This window comes from Sebastes fasciatus, chromosome 8 (genome assembly GCF_043250625.1).
Source record: "Sebastes fasciatus isolate fSebFas1 chromosome 8, fSebFas1.pri, whole genome shotgun sequence".
NCBI classification, from domain to species: domain Eukaryota; kingdom Metazoa; phylum Chordata; class Actinopteri; order Perciformes; family Sebastidae; genus Sebastes; species Sebastes fasciatus.
In genome coordinates, this window is record NC_133802.1 from 25,854,068 (window position 1) to 25,877,771 (window position 23,704).

General features: G+C 41.0%; 1 protein-coding gene across 1 annotated transcript in view; it reads right to left on the reverse strand.

Annotated features, from left to right (window-relative positions):
* Positions 1–1,233: 1,233 nt before the first annotated feature.
* The window catches only part of nphp4 (nephronophthisis 4), a 178,853-nt gene continuing 156,382 nt past the window's right edge, over positions 1,234–23,704 (reverse strand). The window contains exons 22-30 of the mRNA XM_074644653.1: positions 17,229–17,418; positions 16,549–16,632; positions 12,165–12,321; positions 11,482–11,558; positions 11,141–11,226; positions 9,462–9,633; positions 7,040–7,219; positions 5,276–5,419; positions 1,234–1,539 (exon numbers count right to left, since the gene is read on the reverse strand). Of these exons, the coding sequence (XP_074500754.1) occupies positions 1,399–1,539; positions 5,276–5,419; positions 7,040–7,219; positions 9,462–9,633; positions 11,141–11,226; positions 11,482–11,558; positions 12,165–12,321; positions 16,549–16,632; positions 17,229–17,418 (1,231 nt within the window). The 3' untranslated portion in view covers positions 1,234–1,398. The remainder of the gene's footprint in view (positions 1,540–5,275; positions 5,420–7,039; positions 7,220–9,461; positions 9,634–11,140; positions 11,227–11,481; positions 11,559–12,164; positions 12,322–16,548; positions 16,633–17,228; positions 17,419–23,704) is intronic.

Sequence of the window (23,704 nt, forward strand, 5' to 3'; positions counted from 1 at the left end):
GTGCCATCCGTCATCTACTGCAGGTAATACACTAAATATGGATGAGTACCTCATACAACCCCACTTCAAAAACACCCAAACTATCCCTTTAAGATAAACTTAAAAAGATCTTAAGCCATCCCTAAAACCGAATGTTCAATTTTTGCTCAGAGCATCTTTGAGCACAAGAACCAGAAGGCTCCAGGGAAACAAATTATTAAGTGAATGCAGCTTTAATATGTATTTCTGTAAGCTGTTAACATATTAACATAAAACATGGAAGACAATAAGGCTTCCGCTTCAGACAAGATGTTAGAGAAGGTAAAGATGAAGTGCACTCGGCTCGGTTGCTATCGTCTTTTTATTAGCCTTTGCTGCTGCTGTGCTGAGGCTTATTTTGCAGCCTGCATTCTAATGAGAGAGAGAGAGAGAGAGAGAGAGAGAGAGAGAGAGAGAGAGGACGGAGGGGGTGGAGGGGGGGATTGTGTAACTCTGTGTTACATAACACAATGTGCATGGCCTTCTCTCTCTCTCTCTCTCTCTCTCTCTCTCTGTAGCTCAGACAGAGACACACACAGTAGCGAGCAGGAAGGAGAAAATGGAGGCTTTTAAAAGGGTGCTGGAGTTAATGAGGGCGATCTGAAGAGATGTGTGCCGCGTTAGAAAGTCATACCTCATTACGGCACCGTTTCTAATAACGCCGGTGATGAAGATAAGTTGTTTGGGAGGCGAGGGGACGCAGAGAGAGGACCCCTGGCTTGTCTTAGATTAAAACTCAACCATCGAGTGGCATTGGAGTGGGATTGCTGGGTAATTAAAGTCGATAAAATGTTATTGCTTTCACCCTCGGCCCACCTGAATGGTTGGGGAAGAACTGACAGACATTTTGCCGGACATTTCGAAAGAGGACAGATCACTATTGGGATTTAGCCTCGACACTGATATTGTTGTTTTTGTGTCACTTTGCTGATTACAAAACAAAAAAAAACAGTTTTTCTTCAGTTAGTTTTGCAGATTTGTGTTTCTTTCTTGCACCCTAATTTTTTGCTTTCATACATAAAAGTACTTTCAAGTTTAGTTTCTTCGTTGCTTTGGTGTTTAGTTTAGTAAACTGTTGATTTCGGGTGTGTGTTTAAAGCTTTTTAGAGGAAGTAGCTTCGCCGGCTTGTTTTGCAAATGATGCGTTTGATTTTTGAGACTTTGAGCCAGCACAAACATTCACATTCATTCACACAGTACAGAACCAGAACACTCCACCTTGTACAAAATTATTTATTTCCGTATTGAATCTGATCTATTACAAAATACCATACACTTTGTAGAAAATTACAGCTCATCTGAGTTCATTTTAACACTCAGAAAATAGATTCAAAATACATTTTCACGAAGCGAGTTTGTACTCGCCGTTTGAAACAAACATCACGAGTAGTTAACTTTCACACAGAACGTCTCCTCCGTCTTCTCCTCCAGGTTGTTCACGTAGACCAGTATCTCCACTGAGCCGGGACTCTGGCTGGGGGCGAATCGAAGTCCGATGGTGTAACTCTCTCCCCCGTTGATCTGAACACAGCGAACACAACAAAACATGCTTCATATCATCATCTGAATACTTTATTTCTCTTCAGCTAGGAACATTAAGAGATGCAACCATGTCCACAAACACAAAGTCCCTTTTACCTCACAGTGATAAAGGTCTTCTTTGCATGTAATCATTTATTATAAATTTGAGAATTTTAGAAGATAAACGGCTCATTCTAAGGTAACAAAAACACAACATTTCTTATTTTCAGGTGATTACACACTACAGAAAACATACTTATTAATATCATATTCTATTTCTGCCAATAGATCCCCCTAAATGTTACACAACCTGCCACCACTGCTGTTGGGAATAACACCGTATGGCTTCATCCAGACTGCAATTTTTGATTATTCTTTTCTCTAAATAAAGGCAACACAATACTTAATGTTTGAATGCTTTTCTAGTCAGGGATCAAAGTGGGCAAAAGGATTTTATTTTGTCTCTTTTTTTTGTTTTTCGGTGTATTTCAATCAGACCAGAACTGTCTTCTAGTATTTTCTGTAATAGCCAGCCATGGATGTATAGGTCAATTTGTGGGATTTATGCTGTAATCTTCCCCAAAAGCAGAACAGTATTGATCTCTGCTTTGCTTTCCCTCCTGACAGCTGGTTTTATCGTGGTGAGGTAGTTGTATCACAAAAGAGAAAAGTGTCTCCGCATTTGCTTAATGCTGCGGGCACAGTAAATTCTTTATAAGACACCTGGCGCCTTGCTGACAAGATGGAAAAAACAATGGGCTGTTTTTCACGTTCTCCCTCCTTCTTCTGTCTAATTGATGCAGTGTCTTCTGGACAGCAGCAGCAGCGAGACTCTTAAATAGTTTGTGTGGAAACAGGCTCCCTTTGCGTCTCATTCATTTATTTGTTAATTTAAAATGCTGGTTTTTCCATTTGTTTTTGCCGTTTCATCACACCTCAGCTAATGATGGCAGCGACTCCGATACTTCATGTCTGCGTGTGAGTGAATGAGCTATTAGAGACACTCACTGAGGTAGACAACATTACAATAAAGCACCAGCAGTAATGACTTTGTTATATTCCTCCTGTTTCGGGTCTGGAGACAAACTAGGAAACCATTCAGTTATCTAACAGCTGAGGAATGAACAGTCAACATGATGAGAGGGCGGAAATCATCATCAATGCATTCACTCACCTGTCAAGATGACAAGAAAATCACATCGGTTACAGTTAAAGGTTTCTTTTCCACACAAAAGTTCTTTATTTCTGTACAATCGGCATGTCGGTCAAAACGTTTTCCAGCATCAGTCTGCACATTAGTGATGCATAGTCAGTGATGTAAACGCAATTGCAATTTTTAGGTTGTAGCGAGCTCAGTTTTAAAGCTTGAGTGAAGAAACGACATGTCGGTCCAAACTTTTTCCAGTGTCAGTCTGCGCAGTAGTGCATGGGTGTGATGCACAGTCAGTAATGTTGCAGCGGAGCCAATTTATGATTTTAGCTGAGCAGCAAAACTGATTTTGAGGCTGATACCAGGAGGAAATATCAGTGCGTGACATCGTTGTAGTAATAGTAAAATGCGGGTGATGTGGCTGTATTGTGTTCTGGCTGCACTACAGTTCCATCACAACTCTATCAGAGTTTAAATGTCCACCGGTACCAAGACCTACAGTACAGGCAAATCTACAAAGAAATGTTTTTCAGGTCTATTTTCCTCCATTTTACCTGAGTAACTACAGTGATTGTGTGTTGCGCAGCCAAAACACAGGTGACCTACACTCAATACTGTGTCTGAACTCAACTTGTCTAGACACAGACGGAGCAGCTTCTGCTGCTGCTCACACTATAAGACAATGTGTAGATATTGTACAAGAGTCTTTAAGCAGCTACATTTCCAGTACGGTGTAAAGTTGTATTCCTGATTGTTTTATTGGAGTTATGTGAAAACATGAGCGGCTCATTTGTGATCAATGTGATAGTTTGCGGCTGTACTTTCCTAATTTTAGTGCACAGTTAGACAAAAAATCTCGCTGCCATTTCTGATATTTTACACACATGATATGATGAGTACAGTGGGTCTACATACCTTAGTGCGATTATAAGTGATTATAAGTGCATGTGAGTGAATATTGCAAATTAGTTTCTATCTCCCATTCATTGTCTTAATGCGCTTAAACGGCCATTATGCAAATGCATCAATTTGGCTGCCAGAGTAGAGTTGGTAGAGGGTTAATCGGCGCTACTCCTGGCGACTAAAGAAAGTTTTTGTCATGAAAAAAACACCAAAAACCCATCTATTTGGTTTTCTGAATGGTATTCGATCAATTTGACAATACAGGCATGTGCAGAATGGGTATTTAGGTCATACACAATGACGGAATAATTCAAATTTTGGATCCACAACGTTAAATGGTGTGGGCTATGGCGGTCGTAGTGTTAATATTGATTTCATTGTCAAAAACTATCAACGTGTAAGCTATAGCCTGGAGCCTGATTTGGGAGGGTTTTTCCCGTGCAACAGCAACTCTGACGACATCAAAATGACGTTGTCATACAACTGAACTGAATTCTCACTTATATTTGGAGGGAAACGTATTTCCTCTCGGATTACGGTGGCAGTTATTAACAGTTTTAAACACGTGGTTAACGTTGTAAATTGAAACAAAATCAAATAAAGAACGCAACCAAACTACTTGGTTAGGTTTAGTAAAAAAAAACGTCATGGTTTGGCTTAAAATGACTACGTTTGTTACGTTATTTAGCTACAGACGTAAATTAATATAAGTGATCATTGACTTTTAGTTTTAGACAGGACACGAACAGCGGTCTCCTGGGTGAAAGTCCTGTGTTTGTTGGACCCATCCATCACCCCGACCTCCTCCATACATGGATTATCATTATAAAGGTATTTGTGATACGTCAAAAACAAACGTAATCCACGACAAATTTCCCTCTAAACATAATTCACAATGCACTTTTGTTGTATAGGAACATAATTTTTTGGAGACAGGGCTGGTAACAAACACAAACTGAAAAGTTTGTGGTGTCACTGTGAAGAGAGGAGAGGAGAACGTGAAACTATTTAACAGAAGCAACCTCATCATAGCAAATCCAATTTGATTTTGAGTCAGTGAAAAGACGAGTCACTTATAACAAATACAGTTTGTTCTGTTGCACGATTGGAATACAATATGTGAAATACTGCTAAAAGCATTAAATATTGGCTGAGTACGCAAAAGGAATTTCAACTTATTATGACAAACTGATTTGAATTGTACATTTTTTTTACAAATTGATGTGAGATAATGAAGTGAAAGTAGACAAAATAGGTTTCTACACACCCATCACATGCATGTCAGTGGAAGAAACTATGCCAGAATACTTCTTCTACACTTCAGCTTTTTGACATTATCACAACTGGTATGAGCTTTAGTGACATTAGTGATAGATGACTGGAAAATGCTAAAACAACTCTAAACAGTATTTAAACAAGCTGATCAAAAAGAGTTCCTACCATTGGTCAGTAGAACTTTCCATCACGGCTAATGCTCATTATTTACAGGGCGGTAACATCACAAGGTACCATTAATACCATGTAACTACCTGTACTGAAGCGGGCCTTGATTTCCCTCAACAACAAAGACAAGCTTTTGCTTGCCGAGGAGGAATGTTCCCCTCAGGTCTGGGTGTTAATTAAAGTATTGATTTCAGCCTTAATGAGAGTAAGAGAACTGCATGACTTCATGTCTTATCTCACCTGGAATTTATCCTCTTTGAACTGGAGCAGGTCTGGATGGTCGGAGCGGAGCAGAAACTTGCGGCTGCTGGTGTACGGGTTGGTGTAGGTGATTTTCCTGGAGCTGCCACGCCCTCCGCCGACTGGGACACACACTTCAAATGCCTGCACACACACACACACACACACATTACACATTATTCATTTTTTTTAGATAATTGTTTACACCAATAAATCATTAGTGCTCAATTTGCTCATTGGATTCGTGCCTTGAGACACACTTTTGTAAGACATGGGACTTGTTTCTGTGGTTTAGACTGATAGCGGCACCACCAGCATGCATTACATATGAGAGGAAATCATTTAGACACTTGGCTATCATGTGAATATATACCTTCAATAGTCGGTCAGTTGGTTTAGAAAGGCAGACAGCAGTTATAGAGGGGATTGGCTTTGATTGCTGGCCTGGGATCAGCTGTCCTTAGCCTTTTCTTGACACAAGCCATAAAGGAGTTGGCAATGTCCAGCTGACCCAGGAACCCATCAGAATGGTTCAATAAGCTCTGAATGAACTCTGAGTCACCAGTGGCTTTGAGTTATAGACCTCAAAGGGAGCTGTTCATCACAACACTGTTCTTGAGAAGTGCAAAAATGAAAGCCGGAGTACGAATTTAATCTCAAATCGTGTTGGCAATTACACCATAAGAGTACTCCAGCGATTAAGCTTTACACTACTGTAACATTGTTGGACTCACGATGGACGCTTGTAAAAGACGGATCAAAATTGATACAGCAGAACCAGAGATATTGTCTTTTTTTTTTTTACTCCACACATTCTTCTTTATTGCCAAAACCTAGTGCAGACATTACCCACAATGCCCACTTCTTTCTGACTCCCCACCATAGACTGTATATAAGAAGTGGACGTAGTCACCGTGATCCATCCATTGGTTTATTGACTGCCGTTTTGAAACCTTGAGTTTGGAATTTTGGAACCAGAAGTGACACGAGAGGATGGAGCTAAGTACAATCGAACACAACATTTTTAGAAGACCAAAATGTTAAAATGAATTTTTATGAACTAAAAACACACTGTGAAAGGGTTAAAGGTGTAAGACAAAAACACAGACAACACCCTGAATGGACAAAGTCGCGGTAGAGACTGATATTTGTCGAATATCGCAAACAGTAAAGCTGATGTCATGTCTTGGGTTTTGGAACAGTAACTCTCAGCAATATTTAGCTTTACTTTTTTAATTCAACGCTATCTTGAGTTACTTTAGGTGCACCAACATGTTGTGGAGATTAACCAGCTGCTCCACAAGTTAAACACCATCAATTGGTGTAAATGGTACAATAGTTAAAGTATTTTTTTTAGCATCGCTGGGTAACTTTGGCTACGGAGGGAAGTAAAATTATAAGGTGTGAAGGTTATAATTCAGTTTGGCACACGGGAGATAGATGCCGGCAGATGTTACACACTGTAGGCTATCTTTAAAGGAAATAGTGTCAACCACATAATTTGGAGCAGATGAGTGAGGCTGTGATAAGAAGGTCTGTGACTTTGACGCTGCAGTGCTCAAAGCCTTTGCTCTTCAAGCAGACACCTGTTGCTGGAACAGTAAAGACATGAGAGCCACCAACAGTTACCAAAAGCCTCACCAGTTGGAGAAAAATGGCCACACTGTTTGATCTGTGAGAAGGGTGCAGACACTGAACATGGAGATATAATGAAAACATACATATTACCATTTTAAGTAGTGAAGTCATGAAGAAAACTCGCACCTTGGACAGTACAGGCCGGTGGACGTTGAGACAGAGCAGCCAGGCGGTGACCAGCCGCCGGTTCTCCACATCCACCGCGTTCACATACAGGAAGCGGCTTCCCGCTCGCCATGGTTGCACCTTCATCTGGAGCTCCTGCACCGCCGCAGGAGGCAAAACAAACACACCGTCTGGGTCCACCTACAGAGAAGGTAAGGGTGATTGAGTTTGGCGGTACAGTGTGAAGATGTTGATTGGGTGGGTTGTGAGAGTGAGAAAGAGATGATTAACGAAGAGAAATAGAGGCATTGACCAAGTGACAGAAAGAGTGTGACACAGTATGGAAGAGAAGAGAGACGTTTTATAAGGACAGAATTGATGGGAAAAGGTGGTTAACAGCGTCAGAGGAAAATAAAGGAGGTGTTCAGATTACAGGAGAAGAGTGGGTGAGAGAAAGGGCGAATGAGGTTCCGGGGAAAAAGGTAAAGAGAGGGGGCAGACAATGAAATGAGAGAAAGTCGAAGCAGAAAAGTGACAGAGAGACAGAGGGATGTGAGAATGAGATTCACTGTGCGGCTCCTTTTCAATCTGTTGAGAAAAGCAAAGCTATTCTCTGGCGGTGAGCTTTATCCGGTTTTATAAGACTCCTCCGATGCATTCCACAGTGAGCTAACCTGCCGAGAGTCAGATCAAAGCGGGCGCTGATGCATACGGTGAAATCTTTTATAAAAAAAACATCTGTCGCTCTTTCAGCCAGTACCCTATTTCTTCAGGGAGAACACGTTCGGGTCTTACTGTATGCATCCGCGGTGACTGTGACAGTCCATCACTTTTGTTTTTCTTTTTGAGTAATATGAAATGCCCTTTTACTGCAGCTCTGACTGAGAAACATCGTCAAACTCTCTCCCCTTTTGCACCCGGTTAGGAATAAGAAACGATCTGACAATCTGACACCCCTGGAACAGTCTTTCATAAGTTCAGGGAGCATACAACCAGGGCTAATTATTCACATTGTGTCGAATTGTGTCCCAACATATGATATGATTGCAGAAAGTAATGGTGGAAACCTAATAAAATGAAATGAAATGACATGAAAGAGACCCATTATGCTGTCAATCTGCATTTGTACATTCTTGATAATGACTTGAAGCTTAACCTGGGGGTTATTACAAAAGAGACTATTGCTGTTCAATTTCTTCCTGCTGCTAAGAGAACAATTTGCATAAAATCCTTTTTGGATATGCAGTTTGAATATTGCCAAGACAGAAAGAAATATGTCAAGAATAAAGCTCTCGCCGTCTCATTAGATAAGACAGATTCAAAGTATTATTTGAGCTGCTTTGATTCCACTTTCTCTCTTTTTATTTTTAATGTTGCTTCCCATTTGTGTCAGCCGGGTTTTGTCCCAATTAAAAAAATCATAAATCATTAACAAAGGGAAGGCAAAAGTGAATTGCGCCAACGCCTCATTTTAGATTAAACATGGGAATACCTATGAGTGGTAGGGAGGATGTAGATTTGCCCCAAACACTTAGCTCAACACTTTGAACAACTACTACTGTTGGTTACACACTCTTGATCTCCTTGTAAAAATGGCAGTTATGTGTGTAACTACAGTGCTATGAATTCTGGGTGGTTTCCAGTGTTTCTGGCATGAAGAATACTCCGCTACAGAATCCAAAACGGACCCTGACGATAGACTGTATATAAGAAGTGGACGTAGTCATCGTGATGTCACCCATTGGTTTGTGGACTACGGTTTTGAAGCCTCAAGTTTGGCATTTTAGCCGTCGCCATCATGGTTTTTGAACCACAAGTGACACGAGAGAGTGGAGCTAAGTACAACCAAACACTGAATAAGACATTTCTAGGCGACCAAAATTTTACAATTTCATGAACCAAAAACACAGTGAAAGGGTTTAAGTTGACAAAAACACGGACAACTCCTAGACCGGACAATGCCGTGGTCAATCAGAGGATTTGCCCCCTGCTGGCTATTAGAAAGAATGCAGCTTTAACACACTTCAGCATTGGTTTCACTTTTCAGACCCCGGTGGTTACCCACTGACCCTGACGTAAAAATCCAAGAGGAACCTGAGGACAATTAGACTAGATCCAAATAGACCCAAAAATAATTAGACCTCATCCAAAATGACCCAAATAGAGAGAACACTGGCAGCAGCATGATGCTCCACCAATTAATGAGCAGCTAGCGTCCAAAAGAGCAGCGATGCCACTTCACACTCTCCATCTGCCTCGAAACACATTTTCTACTGCAATGGTTACGAGGCACACAAGATTAGAGCTGGTTGAGGGTCTGTTTGGATATTAGACATATTGTTACACTTACAATACAACACAACAAGACCCTTTTCTGACTCTGAATGTGAACCCGGCACGACAAAAGTGCGTTCAGTGTGAAGTTACTCTTGAAGACGTGTACCTCAATCTCCTGGGGGTGTGATGAGAAACATTTGACCTTGCGAACAGCCTGCTTCCCCCTCAGCACCAGTGATTGACAGCTCCGCTGGCCAGTCACACAGCTGACATCCACGCGCTCCAGGAAATGCACGTAAATCTGCCAGATCTGGGAGGGCGCCGCCATCCACTTATCACTACAGAGAAAAACATCATCAGGAACAATTAAGCTGACGCCCCCTGGAGACGCAGCGGGATCAGCGTGAGGTCGGAGATGAGGAGGGCTGATCTACGGCTGTGCGGCAACATCATCATCATCATCCTCTGACTGCTGAGAAGAAGGGAGTTCAGTGTCAGTGGCCCTATAGCTGAATGAGAGAGCTGTGAGTGGGAGGTGATGTAGTCACCTACTCAGCCCCTGCTCCCTGACAACAGCACTCAAGGAGCATTTGGGGATATTTGGAATAGAAATTCAAGTGATGTTGGTTTCTGAAGGCAGACAGGGTAGTGTTGGATCGAAGCTGCTAATAGGGGATATTTTCAGGAGATATTTAGCATTTTGTACATGTTGTTACTGCCATACCACAAATTTTCACACTGGATTGCAGAGCATTTCAGACAGAGGGTGAAAAGAAGTGCTGCAGCACAGCCGGTATGAGAAAAGTAAAGCTTTTTTTGAACATTAAAGTTTTTATGTTCTAGTAGAAACCCCAAAAATACAAGTATGCACCTGAAAATAAGCATAATAGGTCCTCTTTAATAATGTCCTAAAACATTTCCTCAAAACAAGGCTGGATTATCAACAAAACATGACTCACAACTGCCCTCAAATCTCCCAGGTTCACCACACGTCGGTTTGGGTAATTTGATATAAAATATCAACTACAAAGGCTCCTCCATTATTAGCTAATCTTATGGCCGTGTCTTGTAGAGGGGGCCATATGTCAAAAGCTCCCTTCAACTCCTCCTCTATTATTTTAATTCACATTAAGCTCACATGATGCACATTCCTGTATAACTTTGTGTTTTATCTACTTACCGCACACTAATTGACACACATATAAATGTAGGGCAGTGTCGTATAATTCCAGCATATAGGAGGACTGGATGATCTCATTGTCACGTGCAGTCTGCTACTGTGTTTAAAATAAAGTGTTACCTGTGTTCTGGCACTTTGTACTGTATGTGCACAAGCGTGCCGGTGATGCAATCCACACTTCTGCTAACTAATTGGCAGATTCTTTTTGCAAAATGCTTTGTGAGGAAGAGAATGTGCTTTTGCTGAGAGACACTGAATGTTAACATAAATGCGTTAGTTTACCAGCGAGCTCCACAGGGGATCTAATGCAGATGAGTTCTGCAGTAAATATGTAACCAATCAAAACTTTATCACACCCATCATATGAGAGCTGAATGATAAATCAGTAACTTTTAATAAACAGCAAACATTGGCCCTACCTATTAACAAACCCACACATAATATTGGTCTAATCTGTGACGGGGATTTGGAAGACTAGAGGACGGATTCTGTAACTTCAGGCAGTCAGACCACCAAACCTCCATCTGATTAGTTTATTAACTCAAGCCTGCGTGAACAATTTAATTAGTCCAAAATAGAATTCTTCTTCAGGCTAAGCTGTGTGTATGTGTGTGTGTGTTTGTGTTTACTGTGTACGGTATGCTTGCTCAGTAAATAATACATACGTAAAAACCATCACAAAGAACATTTTTATGTGTGGACTGGGACTCCCTGGCACTTTCAAGTACACATCCTGAGGCTCCCCTGGCACCTAGACAGAAACAGAATAAAAGGCAGAAAGATTTAAAAAATGGAAGGGGTAAAGGACAAAAGGAGGCAGAAACAAAAGGAAACCTCACATTAGAACTTTAAATGTGCATGGCATGGTGCATGGGGAAGGCTTTTGTGTATCAAAACAGCTTGAAAATCATGACAGGTGAGCTAGAATAAAGTGCTTTCCCCCCCTGAACAGGAAACGGTGGTGAAGCTATAATTCAAGCAAAAGAAAATGATGTAATTCTCTCACCAGCATCCTTGTCTGGCAGATGATGTTAGGGTCACTGCAGCGTACGGAAATGCGAGGCGAGACATCTGAGTCGGCAACTGGTTAACCCCATAAAAAGAGAGAGAAAATGATTAATATACAGACAGTAAAGATCTGAGCTAGACGTGTATTTAAGCAGTTTGACGAAGTTAAGAATGGTATCAGCACTAGCCGTTGGTAAGTACAAGTCTAATGTGATATATTAATGCATACATACATGCATATATACACATAAATATGCATATGTGTTGTACACACTGTGCTATTTTCTTCATATTATCCGTTTCACATGTTCTTGCTTTTCATTTCCTGCTCTATTTCCAGATGCCTCTGTGTTGTTATACCCTTTATTTGTGATAGAAGATTGTTTTTGTTGCTATTTCAGTAAAAACACAATAAAAAAAATGAAGGTGGAATACATTATTCATTGCCATCCATCTTGTACACTGTAAATACGTTTTTTGGTATCTGTGCAAGAGTATGCGTACATTTACGTGTTCATGCTCCTCCTGGAGAGTCTATACCTACAGAAGATGTATACACAATACTAAAAATTCAATAATATGCAAATGAATAAAATGCAATAAATCTTATACGAAACTATCCAATCTAGACGCAGGGAGGAAGGGTGGAAGCTGTGGGATATTTGGAGTAACCTGCGCTACCTGTGGGGTCGTCCCAGGGCGGCAGGCGGATGGCTTTCTTGAGGAAGCAGAGCTCGGGATGGTAAAGCCGGAAAGTCTGGTCGACAACGTGCGGCGCTGGCTCCACGTTCACCTGGCAGATGGCCATCGGCTTGCCGTCTTCTGCTTTGAACGTAACCTGATGAGGGAAGGTGAAATGTCAGCAGTATCCGCAGCATGCAGCGTCCCTGTGATGAAACAGCATTTACATCATCACAGGGGAGGAAAACTCCTCAAGCCAAAATAATAAAACAGTCACAGCTCGGTTAGAAGCTCCATAAAGGAGAGTAACAGTTTAACACCATTTGGGTCTTTGTAGTTTTGTCATTTTTAGCTGTTTGTAACAACAAAGTCTGAAAGGGCAAAATCAAGAGTGGCCACACGATAAGACTTGGTTGTAAACAAGCCAACAGTTTTGCCAGATTATCTAAACCATCTTGTGACCCCTTAAAAAAAAACCTCTGTGTACTTCTGACCCCCATGTCAAATGTTATGGTCTTACTGCGCACCTACTCTGTTCATAAACTGTGAGCAGTTTGACCAAAGAGTGTTTTCTCTTTCTCCGACTGTTTCATTTAAAGAAAGTTTAAAGGCCAGAAGAGTAGGAAGTTTAGAGAAAAGCTAAAAACATTTTGTGCAACAGAAATATATATTTTTCTTTCTTAGATTCTTGTAACAAATTTATATTTGGACCCTTTGTGAGGTCCGAAGGACCGGGGGTGATTCTAGGGTCAGACCTTTATGGGGGCTCAGCCCCTAATAAGACTGAGCCTTCTACAGCCTCTTAAATATACGGGATCGCTGTCTCAGAGGGTTTGATAATTATTATTTAGAAAGAGTCTAAAAAGAGTTTAAAATCGCCAGTGCGAAGGAACCATTGATCCAAACCACTTTATTTGGAGGTACAATAAATATAAGAATGAGCGCTGCTGAAATGTTGGTAGAAAACATTGCACAGGAAAACTGTGCACAACTTCGTTAAGTACAAAATGTAAAAGTTAAACCAGGACGTCGGTGTGTAAACTGTGATGGATGTTTATTATGAATAACTCCACCATTGTCATTTTCTCCTCCAAATAAATTTGGCTATGGGGGTTTGTTTAAAACTGTATGAGTGCTCGTAATTTCATGAGTTCACCTGTACGCTCACACAATGCTGGTCCTGTGTCATTAGAAATTTAGAAAATACCTACATTATATTTTCTCAATTCAACAGACCTGGAATGCCGTGTTTTCTCCCCAAGGCAGTTGAGCTCTAAACAACATATGCAGCTATTTAAAAAGCAAGTTTTTATTTAAAAATTCACCAGAGAGTAAGACGATGATGATGATGGAGCGCGCTGTACACTAGAATATAACAGTTGGCTTCACTCCGACTGCTGAAACCCCTACAGACCTGCTGGATGTGCTTTGAAGTTTGCTGCATTAAAATAGCCCTCAGGATCTGATTCACGCAAATCAACACAAATGTGTTCATACATAAGCACTAATTACATATGGTTACATACGGTCTGAGACCTGCTATATACACATACTGTGCACACTGGAATTGCTAACCTTCTCACGTACCGTCATACTTTACACCATCTTAAACTAGTGTTTGCCATATGATATTATGCTGTACATAACTGGATCTGCGTTTAGGGATTACAGATTACATGTAACTGAATTGCAGGATATGAATTATAAAGAAGCTTACATACTATAGTACTGACTACTATTTTATTGACTATTTCAAGCAATAGTTTGGTAAAAAAAAACTGTTCAGAGACAGAGACAAGTTAGCGATGTGGCAATGTCAGTCGGTCGGACATTATGAGTCAAATTTGGTTCAGATATTTATCGTGGATAATCACAATCCCTAATTTATACTAATTACTTATCCAGAGTTGAGGATATGCATCTGTAGTGGACAGATGTAGATTGAGGCAGAGACACGATGTGAGCCAGGAACTTATCGTCCAACATCAGTGGCTGACCTCACTAATGCACTTCTGGCTTAATGGGAGCAAATCCCTGCAGTCAGGTTCCAAAATCTTGTGGAAAGCCTTCCCAGAGGAGTGGATGCTGTTATAGCAGCAGAGTCGTGCTGATTAATGAGTATGTATGGGCGTAATGTGTGTGTCTCCACATACTACAAACTGTAGAGTATCATTACTCATAAAGATGGAAGCAGTTTGTACAATTACTTCTTACAATCATTCATACAAATAGACATTGTGCAAGTAAATCTATGCAGTGCCAGAATACAAAAAGAGTTGCTGGTAATGAAGAGGACCTTCATTACAACTGCGTAACAGATTTAAATATCTAGGCATGCGTAGTGGACTACAGATAGAAGTTAACTTTCCATATTCTGGTCACCGATTCAGAAATTGATCCCTGCCAAACAGCAGCTGTCCAAATCGTCGATGCGTCAGATTTGCGCTGCCCATGCTGACCTGCAATAGTGGCCCATATCTGGCTCTGGTGATGTGTGCTGACTGACAGCGGTGCCAAAGCTGGCGTCCTGACAGCTCTGCTGTTGGGGCTTGTCAGTTTTAGCGGGACACAGATTTGATCCAGACCCGACCTATTTGACCTCTTGACAGGATTTTTGCTCAGAGCAGCAGTGCTGACACTGGCACACGAATACATACACACACACCCTAGGCAGACACACACACACACACTTGGCAGACTGGCAAATATTTCATCACCCCGTGCAATGGGGGAGCTTCAGGGTACTGTACTCACCGTGTACAACAGGATTATTACGAGGTACTGCAGGTCAGCGAACAGTGATGGATATCTCTTATTTAGTAGTATAAATGTGGCCATTTGAAGCTCACGTTGGGGCCGAAATCTCATGAGTTTCATGACGAACAGAAGTTAATTTTGGTGACAGCTGTAGCATACAGGGGCTACAGAGCACATAGAGATGTAGAGCACATCGTCTTATCTGAAGTACATCCGAACAAGCACATTCACATTGTTTCTCCCTCCTCTACACTTCTTATATAATTATAAACGGTTGAATAAATGCATAAAACGGGGGAAATGACTTCAGAGTAATACTACACACATGCATGGCCCATTTAAAGTAGATTAGCCAGACATGTCAAGCTGTCCTCTGATCGCAGATAGTTTAACCCTCCAGCCTGACATTTATTAGTCGGAGAAGATAAACAATGTTCAGTAAGATTAAAGTGATTTCCAGCATATCATTTTGCTTGACAATCTTGTCTGGCTAGTGTAACTTTTTAAATAGTTGACACTTCAAAGTGTTCTTTGTGTCTGAGCTGTGATTGTGTGGGAGAGGAGAGGAGGGAGGAGGCGGTGCACTGCCACTCCGCCGAGACTTGTCTGGGAGTGTGTGTGTGTGTGTGTGTGTGTGTACACTACATGTTGTTAGACAGAAAGTTAACCTGACTTAATTCCAGATCAAACGCTTCCCACTAGTTTAGGTGGTTTTACCTCCCCATACTCTGAAAATACTGAAAATAACAATCAATTTATATACCGTTAGATGCTAAACATGTTTCAAATGGACTGTATTTAATGTTTTTTAACCCTTTCCTTTAGTGTGTTATATTTTTTTTGTGCATGTAAAAGGTCTGCCAAGTTACAAAATCCACGCCAAAGGGAGTCACTCTTTCAGACAGAGGGTGAAAGGAGGTGCTGCAGCACAGCCAGTATGAGAAAAATAAAGCGTTTTTTTTTAACATTAAAGCATGTAAACATGTTTGGTAACACTTCATTTTACAGATCCGCAAATTTCATGGTAATTAGGTGATAATCAGCAAGAAACCTATTTGAAATTTCTTTGGAATTACTGCCAAATTACCACAATACTGACCTCAAAATTTAACGAAAATGACTTTAATATAAACATTATTTAATAATTATATGCTAGAATAGCATATAATCATTAAAATAGTTACTTGAGAAGTGGCTGTGCGCTGCTCTTCATCGGAAGAGTAAGTAATTTAAAAAGTAAAAGTAATTTTCGATAAATTTTGAGGTAAATATTGGTGTAATTTGTCATTAATTCCAAAGAAATTTCAAATAAGTTACTTCCTAATTATCATCTAATTACCATGAAATTTGCTGACCTGTTAAATGAAGTGTTACCACATGTTCTAGTAGAAACACAAAATACATGTATGCACCTAAAAATAAGCATAATAGGTCCTCTTTAAAGCTCTTATCATGGCAGAAACATACAGTACGTCCACATTGCATCTCAAATCCATATCTTAGTATAATTACAGCCTGGAGACAAACAACTAAGGGATTGAGAAGCAGATGACTACAGAAGGAGATAAGAAAGGTCCAAATAATACACAGAAAATATCACACAAAGCACAAGTAGCACCCTCCGTACCTTGATAATCTTGGCAGCAACAATATTGGACAGGTTCTTCTTGGCCACCTGCGAACCTTTGCCTGTCGGCAGGAAGCTTGGTCCCTGTGAGGAATAGATAAGAAACAGAATCGAAATTGATCATCTATCAAAACCAGCAAATGACCGCAGAAATAAAATCACATGTGCACATGAGGCAAGAAAACTGTAAGAGATCACACGAAGCAGAAAGAACCAAAGGGTGTAAAAAAAAAACAACAGCCATCTACAGGAGATAAGAGCATACTGTATGTAAACACTCCTTCTAGCATCAAATAAACTGTGGAGCCTGAGTTGCCATTACATGTGTATAACTTGCCCTTGGGATGGATCAGTCCTGTTTAATAATCCTTGAGGTGTAGTGACATTTATATCAATGAAATTTCAACTTTTATCACTGCTCCATCCCACACTGTTCTCACACATCTCTGGACCACTCAGATTTTGGAATCAATAAGCAGACTTGTGAAGTGTTGCGACACCAGAAGCTAGAAGGAGAGAGTATAACTTTGATCTTTCACTTGGTGGTGATGGAAATATGTAGTGACTGGACAAATCCAAGCATAACATCTGACTGCTGAAATACAATCCTATTTGTCGAGAATACTGCACCCTGCAATAAGTTGACCCAGCCGTTCCATCAGCATCAACCTCAACTGTACCTGAAGGGCCATGGTGTGGTCGCAGAGGAAACTCTGGTACTTCAGGGGGATGTGGATGCTCTCCTTGGGCCGGAGGTAAACCCTGGGACCCGGGGCACCTTCCTCCAAGTGGAACATGTTCTCCTCCAGCGGCGTTGGGGTTTTGGTTAGTGCTTTGAAGTAACGCCACTCCTCTGTATTAGTGATGACACTGGTGGGAAAGATTAAAGGACATGAGTGAGATGAAAGCAGGCTCCTGTACATCTTTAACGGATCAGAGTTGGACTTGTTACACTATCAGGAATAAAAGACTACTGCACACTGTTCATTACATCCTACAGTATGATACGATGGTCTCCAAGCCCAAACTGAGATAATAACCTTGATGACATCATCTGGGTTATTTTTATGTTTCCAAAGGCTGAGTACTCCCTATGACTAGTAAACTGATCAGTGAAATGCCCCTTTAAAATCAAAATTCCCAGTTGTTTTTTTAAAGTTTTGTCCTAGAAATCCTGTCAGGAAGTAAACTGTATTAGATGACTTTCATAAAAAATGCTACCATGTGATGTGCATTAGTGAAAGACCTTAAAACATGCATAAATATAACATACATAAACGTGATCTCTCAAGTAACCAAGGGGGCGATGAGAAATGCCAGAGACACATGACACAAACATGAGAGCAACAATGATGTTGTGCCATTTATCTTTGACATTTACAAAGACGTACTGAAGTGGTGTCAGTTAGCAGAGCAGTCTCCGTCTAATAATAACCTGAAATCTGCAATAACTGATATTTTTGGCCACTTGGGGGCAGCGGAAACAAGTTGTGAGCGCATATCATTTCCTTTTAAGTTGATAAGGCAAACATTCAGCAGATACAGAGCAACATTATCATTTATTTGGAGTCCAACATTCACTCTCTTTTAGCCCTGTTTTTGGACTCTACCGACACCTGAGGGAAATATCTGTCTCTTTAGCTGCTACATTCTCCACTATGTTAAGCAGCTAGTCGCCAACTGGGTCTGTCTGCTGTTTGGTGCTCAGCAGGTGTACAGTGGGTTTTTAGAGCTTTTTTCGCTGAAAACTTCTGCCTGCTTTGGCTGATAACGATGCTATGATAGCGTTGAGAGTGTAACAAAACAGTAAAGTTGTGGGCCAGATAGCTTAACAATCGGCTGAAATTCACTATAAAGCTTGGTAAGAAAGGGAGCTGCAGATTTGGGTGACTATTCTCTGTAGGTTCCTCACTACGAATGATCCATTTCACCTTGTCATAATTGTTTTCACATTATTTTATGCATTTTTACTATAAAAGTATTGATTATAGCTGCTTTAAAGTGTTTACTATTTTCATGGAAACAAGATGTTTGAGTGTGGGAATATCCTTTATGTTAATATGTTCGAGTACAAAATTACCCGGATCTGCCGGAGATCTTCCGCATCCATGGAGCCCATAGAGCAAAGCGGACTAGCGTTTCCTTTAACCTCGCTTCCCAGACGCTTGATCTTTGCTTATTCACATGAACAGCAGCAGGAACATTTTCGGATTCGGCGATTAATGCATTTTACAACTTTTAGGACCTTATGATTTAAACAAGGACTATTCAAGTGTTGCTGATTTACAGATGTCTCTTTCCCAATGTAAGTTTATGGGAAAAAGTCTTTTGGGGCCCAATGGCATCATGTGACGGACACGGAAGTTGTAATTCTACGGTTTGGCCATTATGTCAAATTTGCTTCAAAGCCCGGCGCTCTTCGTTGGGGCTTTGATTTGATGCATGACCATGGGAAACCATGGGAAATATTCCTTACATACCGGATCTAACTTCTCCAAGTGATCCAGCAATGCATCTAAAACAATACAATTCCCTTTAGTACGGATTGATTTCCCATTCTTACAAACTAATTCTAGCAATGTAAAGTTCACTGTAGAGTGCCAACAATCGAAGTGAGCCAATTCCACGGTCGAGCAGTCAACACACAGAACACAATGCTTTCCTTTTAATTACCGGCGGCAGTCTTCATAAAAGTGTATAGAGGTCAGTGAAAGCCCCCCCTCCACTCCCCAACAAATGGATTTCCAGGGAGAAAGCAACAGGAACAGATAAGACGTTCCAACAGGGGGAGGTCTCGTCTCCGCTCCTTCCTCTTCCTTTGAATGCAAAAATTTCACGCACAAATGCATAAAGGGAAGTGCTGCTTGAAACTTCAAAGGGTCCAACCCATGGGCAGAGAGAGGGGGATTTCTCTCAATAGGAGAGCAAGAGTTTATAATTTTTTCAGGGCCTCACCTCGCTAACATTAGGGCGAGATGCAACAGTCAATTCCACGCAACTTATTTGGAGATTCCCACCTGTGCACTTGGAATAAAACATTTTTGCCTGTGGCTCATCACGATAACAAAGACTTGCTCAAGTTTCACCTGAGCCTCCATAAAAGAAAAAGAAATTGATTCATTTTTAAAGAAAGCAAAAAAAGAACAAGGTAGGAGGTGAAGAGGACAAACAGACTGAGGCAAATGGAGGGAAGAAGGAACCAAATAAAGATGATTAAAAGGATATCAAGAGAGACTTGAATGAAAGCAGAGAGAGAGAGAGAGCACGGAGAAGACCGGTAATGAGAGGGAGAAATAATGAGAGTGAAAGCAGCAGCATGGACAGCAGCAGAGGAGCTCCTGTCACTCTGCTAGCCAGCAGTCATAGCTCACACTAGGCTCCGAGAGGCCAAGTGTAAAAAGGTAGCCATGCAAAATGGATGGCAACAGGTAGCAAACGCGTCCTCCACTTCAAGAGGAGCCTCTGGGCTCTGAACCGCTACCGACATCAAAGCTACAGCTAGCCTAGCCTCTCTCTAAGTACTCTCCCTTCAAAGCCCGATGCTCGATTTCAGGTTGAGGGTCAGACTTCTTTTCTGTTTGTTTCTGCAGAACAAAGCGCTACCCAAGGCCTCGCTTGTGTTGTAAAGAAAGCTCCTTGTCCAATATTGGCTGAAATATTGACAAGGAAGTAGCAGCAGAGTAGCCTCGATGCACTGACCAAGCTACGGTTCATGCAGTTCAGGATAACAGAAAGTACAGAGGCCATGCAGTTTTGTTGTTTGTGTACATATTCTCTAACCCTTCAATGGCTTGGCAGATAAGTCTAAAAAATACTTTATGTCGCCTCAAGTACAGCTAATAAATGTTGAACATCTCAAAAACAGATACGCATGTGGCAATGACATATACAGTACATTTTGACTCTAGGTGCCAATATTTTCGAGAGAACTCCAGTTTGACTTGACAGTAGAGGAGGGTTGAATACTGGGAATTCACATCCAAGGATTTCTTGGGAATTCTCAGCAAAACCAACTTCCTTTTTCCAGGAAACAGTCCAAAGTCCAACCTTGAAAATGTATTATTACGGTGCTGCAGCTGTTTAAAGGGTGGGTCCATTATGATTTTTAAGGTTTTTATATCATTCTGTAGCTTCCCAGTGGTGTTCCTTCAAATACAAACATTCAAATTATTGGTCTTAGTGTATGTTTTGTGTCAAAATGCTATTTTCCCAAGCCCTTCTCAAAACTTTTTCCCACGTGACCTGACGTCGGTTTCTGCATGATGCTTCATATACAATATATATACATCCTTATAGTCAGTATATTAACGTCTCATACAGTTACTTAGATAGCGCTCGGCATGCCCCCAGTTTGGAGAAGCAGACAGGAATACCAAAACGGAAGCTAAGCAGTGTATTGCTGTGGACATGTTAGTTCGAATCAGAAAGTCACACAATAACACAAAGAAACTAACCAATCGGAGCAGCGGTAGACCAGCAACTCTCGTGTTCTGAGAAGTAAAATTAATGTTTTTGTGAATGGAGTCTGGTGGCTTTGAAGACAGCGATATAACGGCTTCAGTCCCCCGTCGGAAAGGGCCGTCTGACAGCAAGGCAAAACAAATAGAAAATATTCTAAATATAGCATACACTTAAACTGATATCGATTTATTTTTAGGTGGCTGAAATACGTTTTTCTGCTGCTCCCGTCCAAAGTCACTTTACCTCGATGTCAGACAGCCCTTTCTGACAGAGAACTGAAGCCGTCATATCGCTCTCTTCAAAGTCACCAGACAACATTCACAAAAACAGTAAAGTTTCCTCACAGAAGAGCTGGAGTATACATACAACCCCACTTCAAATAATCCAAACTAACCCTTTCAGTTATTTCCAAATTTAGCACAGCTTGCTTTGACTCATAGCCTTATTGATAAGCTCCAATTAGCAACTGCTGAATGGGCGTTAACATTTGAAAAAAAAAAGATGGAAAAGAACAAAGATGGACCGCTCTTTAAAAACTACTTGTTTAGCTTTGTGGAAAAATGTTATTTATTGTGTACGAGTACAAAATTTGTATAAGAAAACTATGCAGGCGGTTCAGCAAGTGGATTAATCAGACATGGAGTGCACAGCAGGATTCAACAGGTGGAGTATCGAGCGCAGAAGATCACTCCAACGTTACAACTAAATCCAAAACTTCCTGGTAAAAAAGTGATAAAATCATTCAACTCTGATAAAGACCTAGTTAACAATGACATTATTGAATTTTCCTTCCATCATATCTCCTCATCTTTTCTTTGGCAATCACAGCTGCATAGTGTCTCAAAATGTAAACGTGTTCTGGGCTGGGCTGAACTCGGTGAACTGTCTCAACCTGACTGCATGACCTGAATTTGACTGGTGAAACCCACAGTGCTGCGTTAGAAACACATCAAATGCAGAAGCTTCCTTTGCTAATTTACACATTTCTGGCTCACGGTAGAGGTGGCAGACGGTTTGGTGTAAAGTGTCACGCTGCCTCATCAGGAAATAAATAAATAAACTAACCGGGCGCTAAGCCGGAGAGAGGACAGATGCAGGGATTGATGACTCTCAATTAGACCTGGTAGGCCCGATGGCCAGGCTAATGCCATAATGATTCATCCATGGCGCACTCCAGCCTTTGTTGATCAACGTGATATATGTTAATCCAAAACTCAGGCATGAGCAGAATCCATAACAAAAGATTCAGCGCTGAGGGATTAACGACGACGCTAACTGAAGGAAACAAACACGCCATGGATACCAAGAACGGGTGATCCAGGAAATATCACCCATAATGGCTTCTATGTGTGGATTAAAGGGGTTATTTAGCATCTCACCAGCTTTATGTCTTCATCTGCGTCAAGGACAAGCGATCGTGCTGCTGAAGGAGCTAGAATCTTCTTTGTTAATAGGCCGGCAGTATGTGCTTGAACAATAGAGTGAAATGTAGCGACGAGGAGATGGCAGAATTTATTTTATTTACTCATGCAGACACACACGTGTTTGGAAACGTGGCCGCTATTTGTGCTGAGAAACTAATAATCTATCTTGTTTATTCATAAATAAAAACACTCTGTGAACAAAATTTAAATGTGTGAGGCGTGCACACGAAACCTGCTGCCTCAATTTAGAAAATTCTGACTAAATAATGCACCCACCACACAAGAGTAAATAAATGCTAAAACAGGCGCACATGCGAACACACACATTAGTGCACACCTACACACACATGCATCATATCAAAACAGGGAGCAAGCTGTGAATCAGACTCCCACAACCTGAATAAAACACACAGTCACACAAACTTCAGTGTTTCTTCTTTGGATGATGGGATTTCTTAATCATTGTTGTTACTTGCATCACTATACGGGAGGTGAACCGTTCCTTTTAGAACCTGTTTATGTTCTCATATCTATTGCTTCTGTTTCCACTGTCTGCGCTGCAAGAACCATAAAGGCTATAACATGCTTCAAAACCAACAAAGGATTTCCTAATTATGTTAATTACTGTATTTAACATATTTTGAACACCAAAATAAAAAAATAAAAAAATGAATGTACATTTTATGATGATGGTTGCCTATTTCCCAACAACATTTTCCCATAGACTTCTATACAATCAGACTTCTTTTTGCAACCAGAGGAGTCGCCCCCTGCTGGCTGTTAGAGAGAATGCAAGTTTAAGGCACTTCCTCATTGGCTTCACTTTTCAGACCTGGAGTCTGCCCACTGGTAGAGACCAATCTTTTCTTCTTCTTCTTCTTCTGTTAATGACAGATAATATCCAGTATAATGTTGCTTTAATGCCCTCTACTGTTCAGACTTTTGTATTCACGAATTGTTATAGGCAACCCTTGGGGCCAAGACTGGTGGTGAAACATTCTGAGGAACAGAAGGAAAGGCTAAACCATCACTTCAGAGAATAAAGTCCTGGATTGGATACGTCCCACATTGTGAGGAGTCAAGTGTGAGGACGCAGCATCTTTTCTAAAGCAGGTTATATCTCCAGAGGTGTACCGTCAGCTTTAGAAACACGTTCAAAACGTGTGGACACAGTTTCATGGTGGGGCTAATGGGGGGATAATGGAAAACACGTACAGTACAGAAACACATACCCACAGTCGGTATGTTAAACTGGGGAAACACCTATCGAC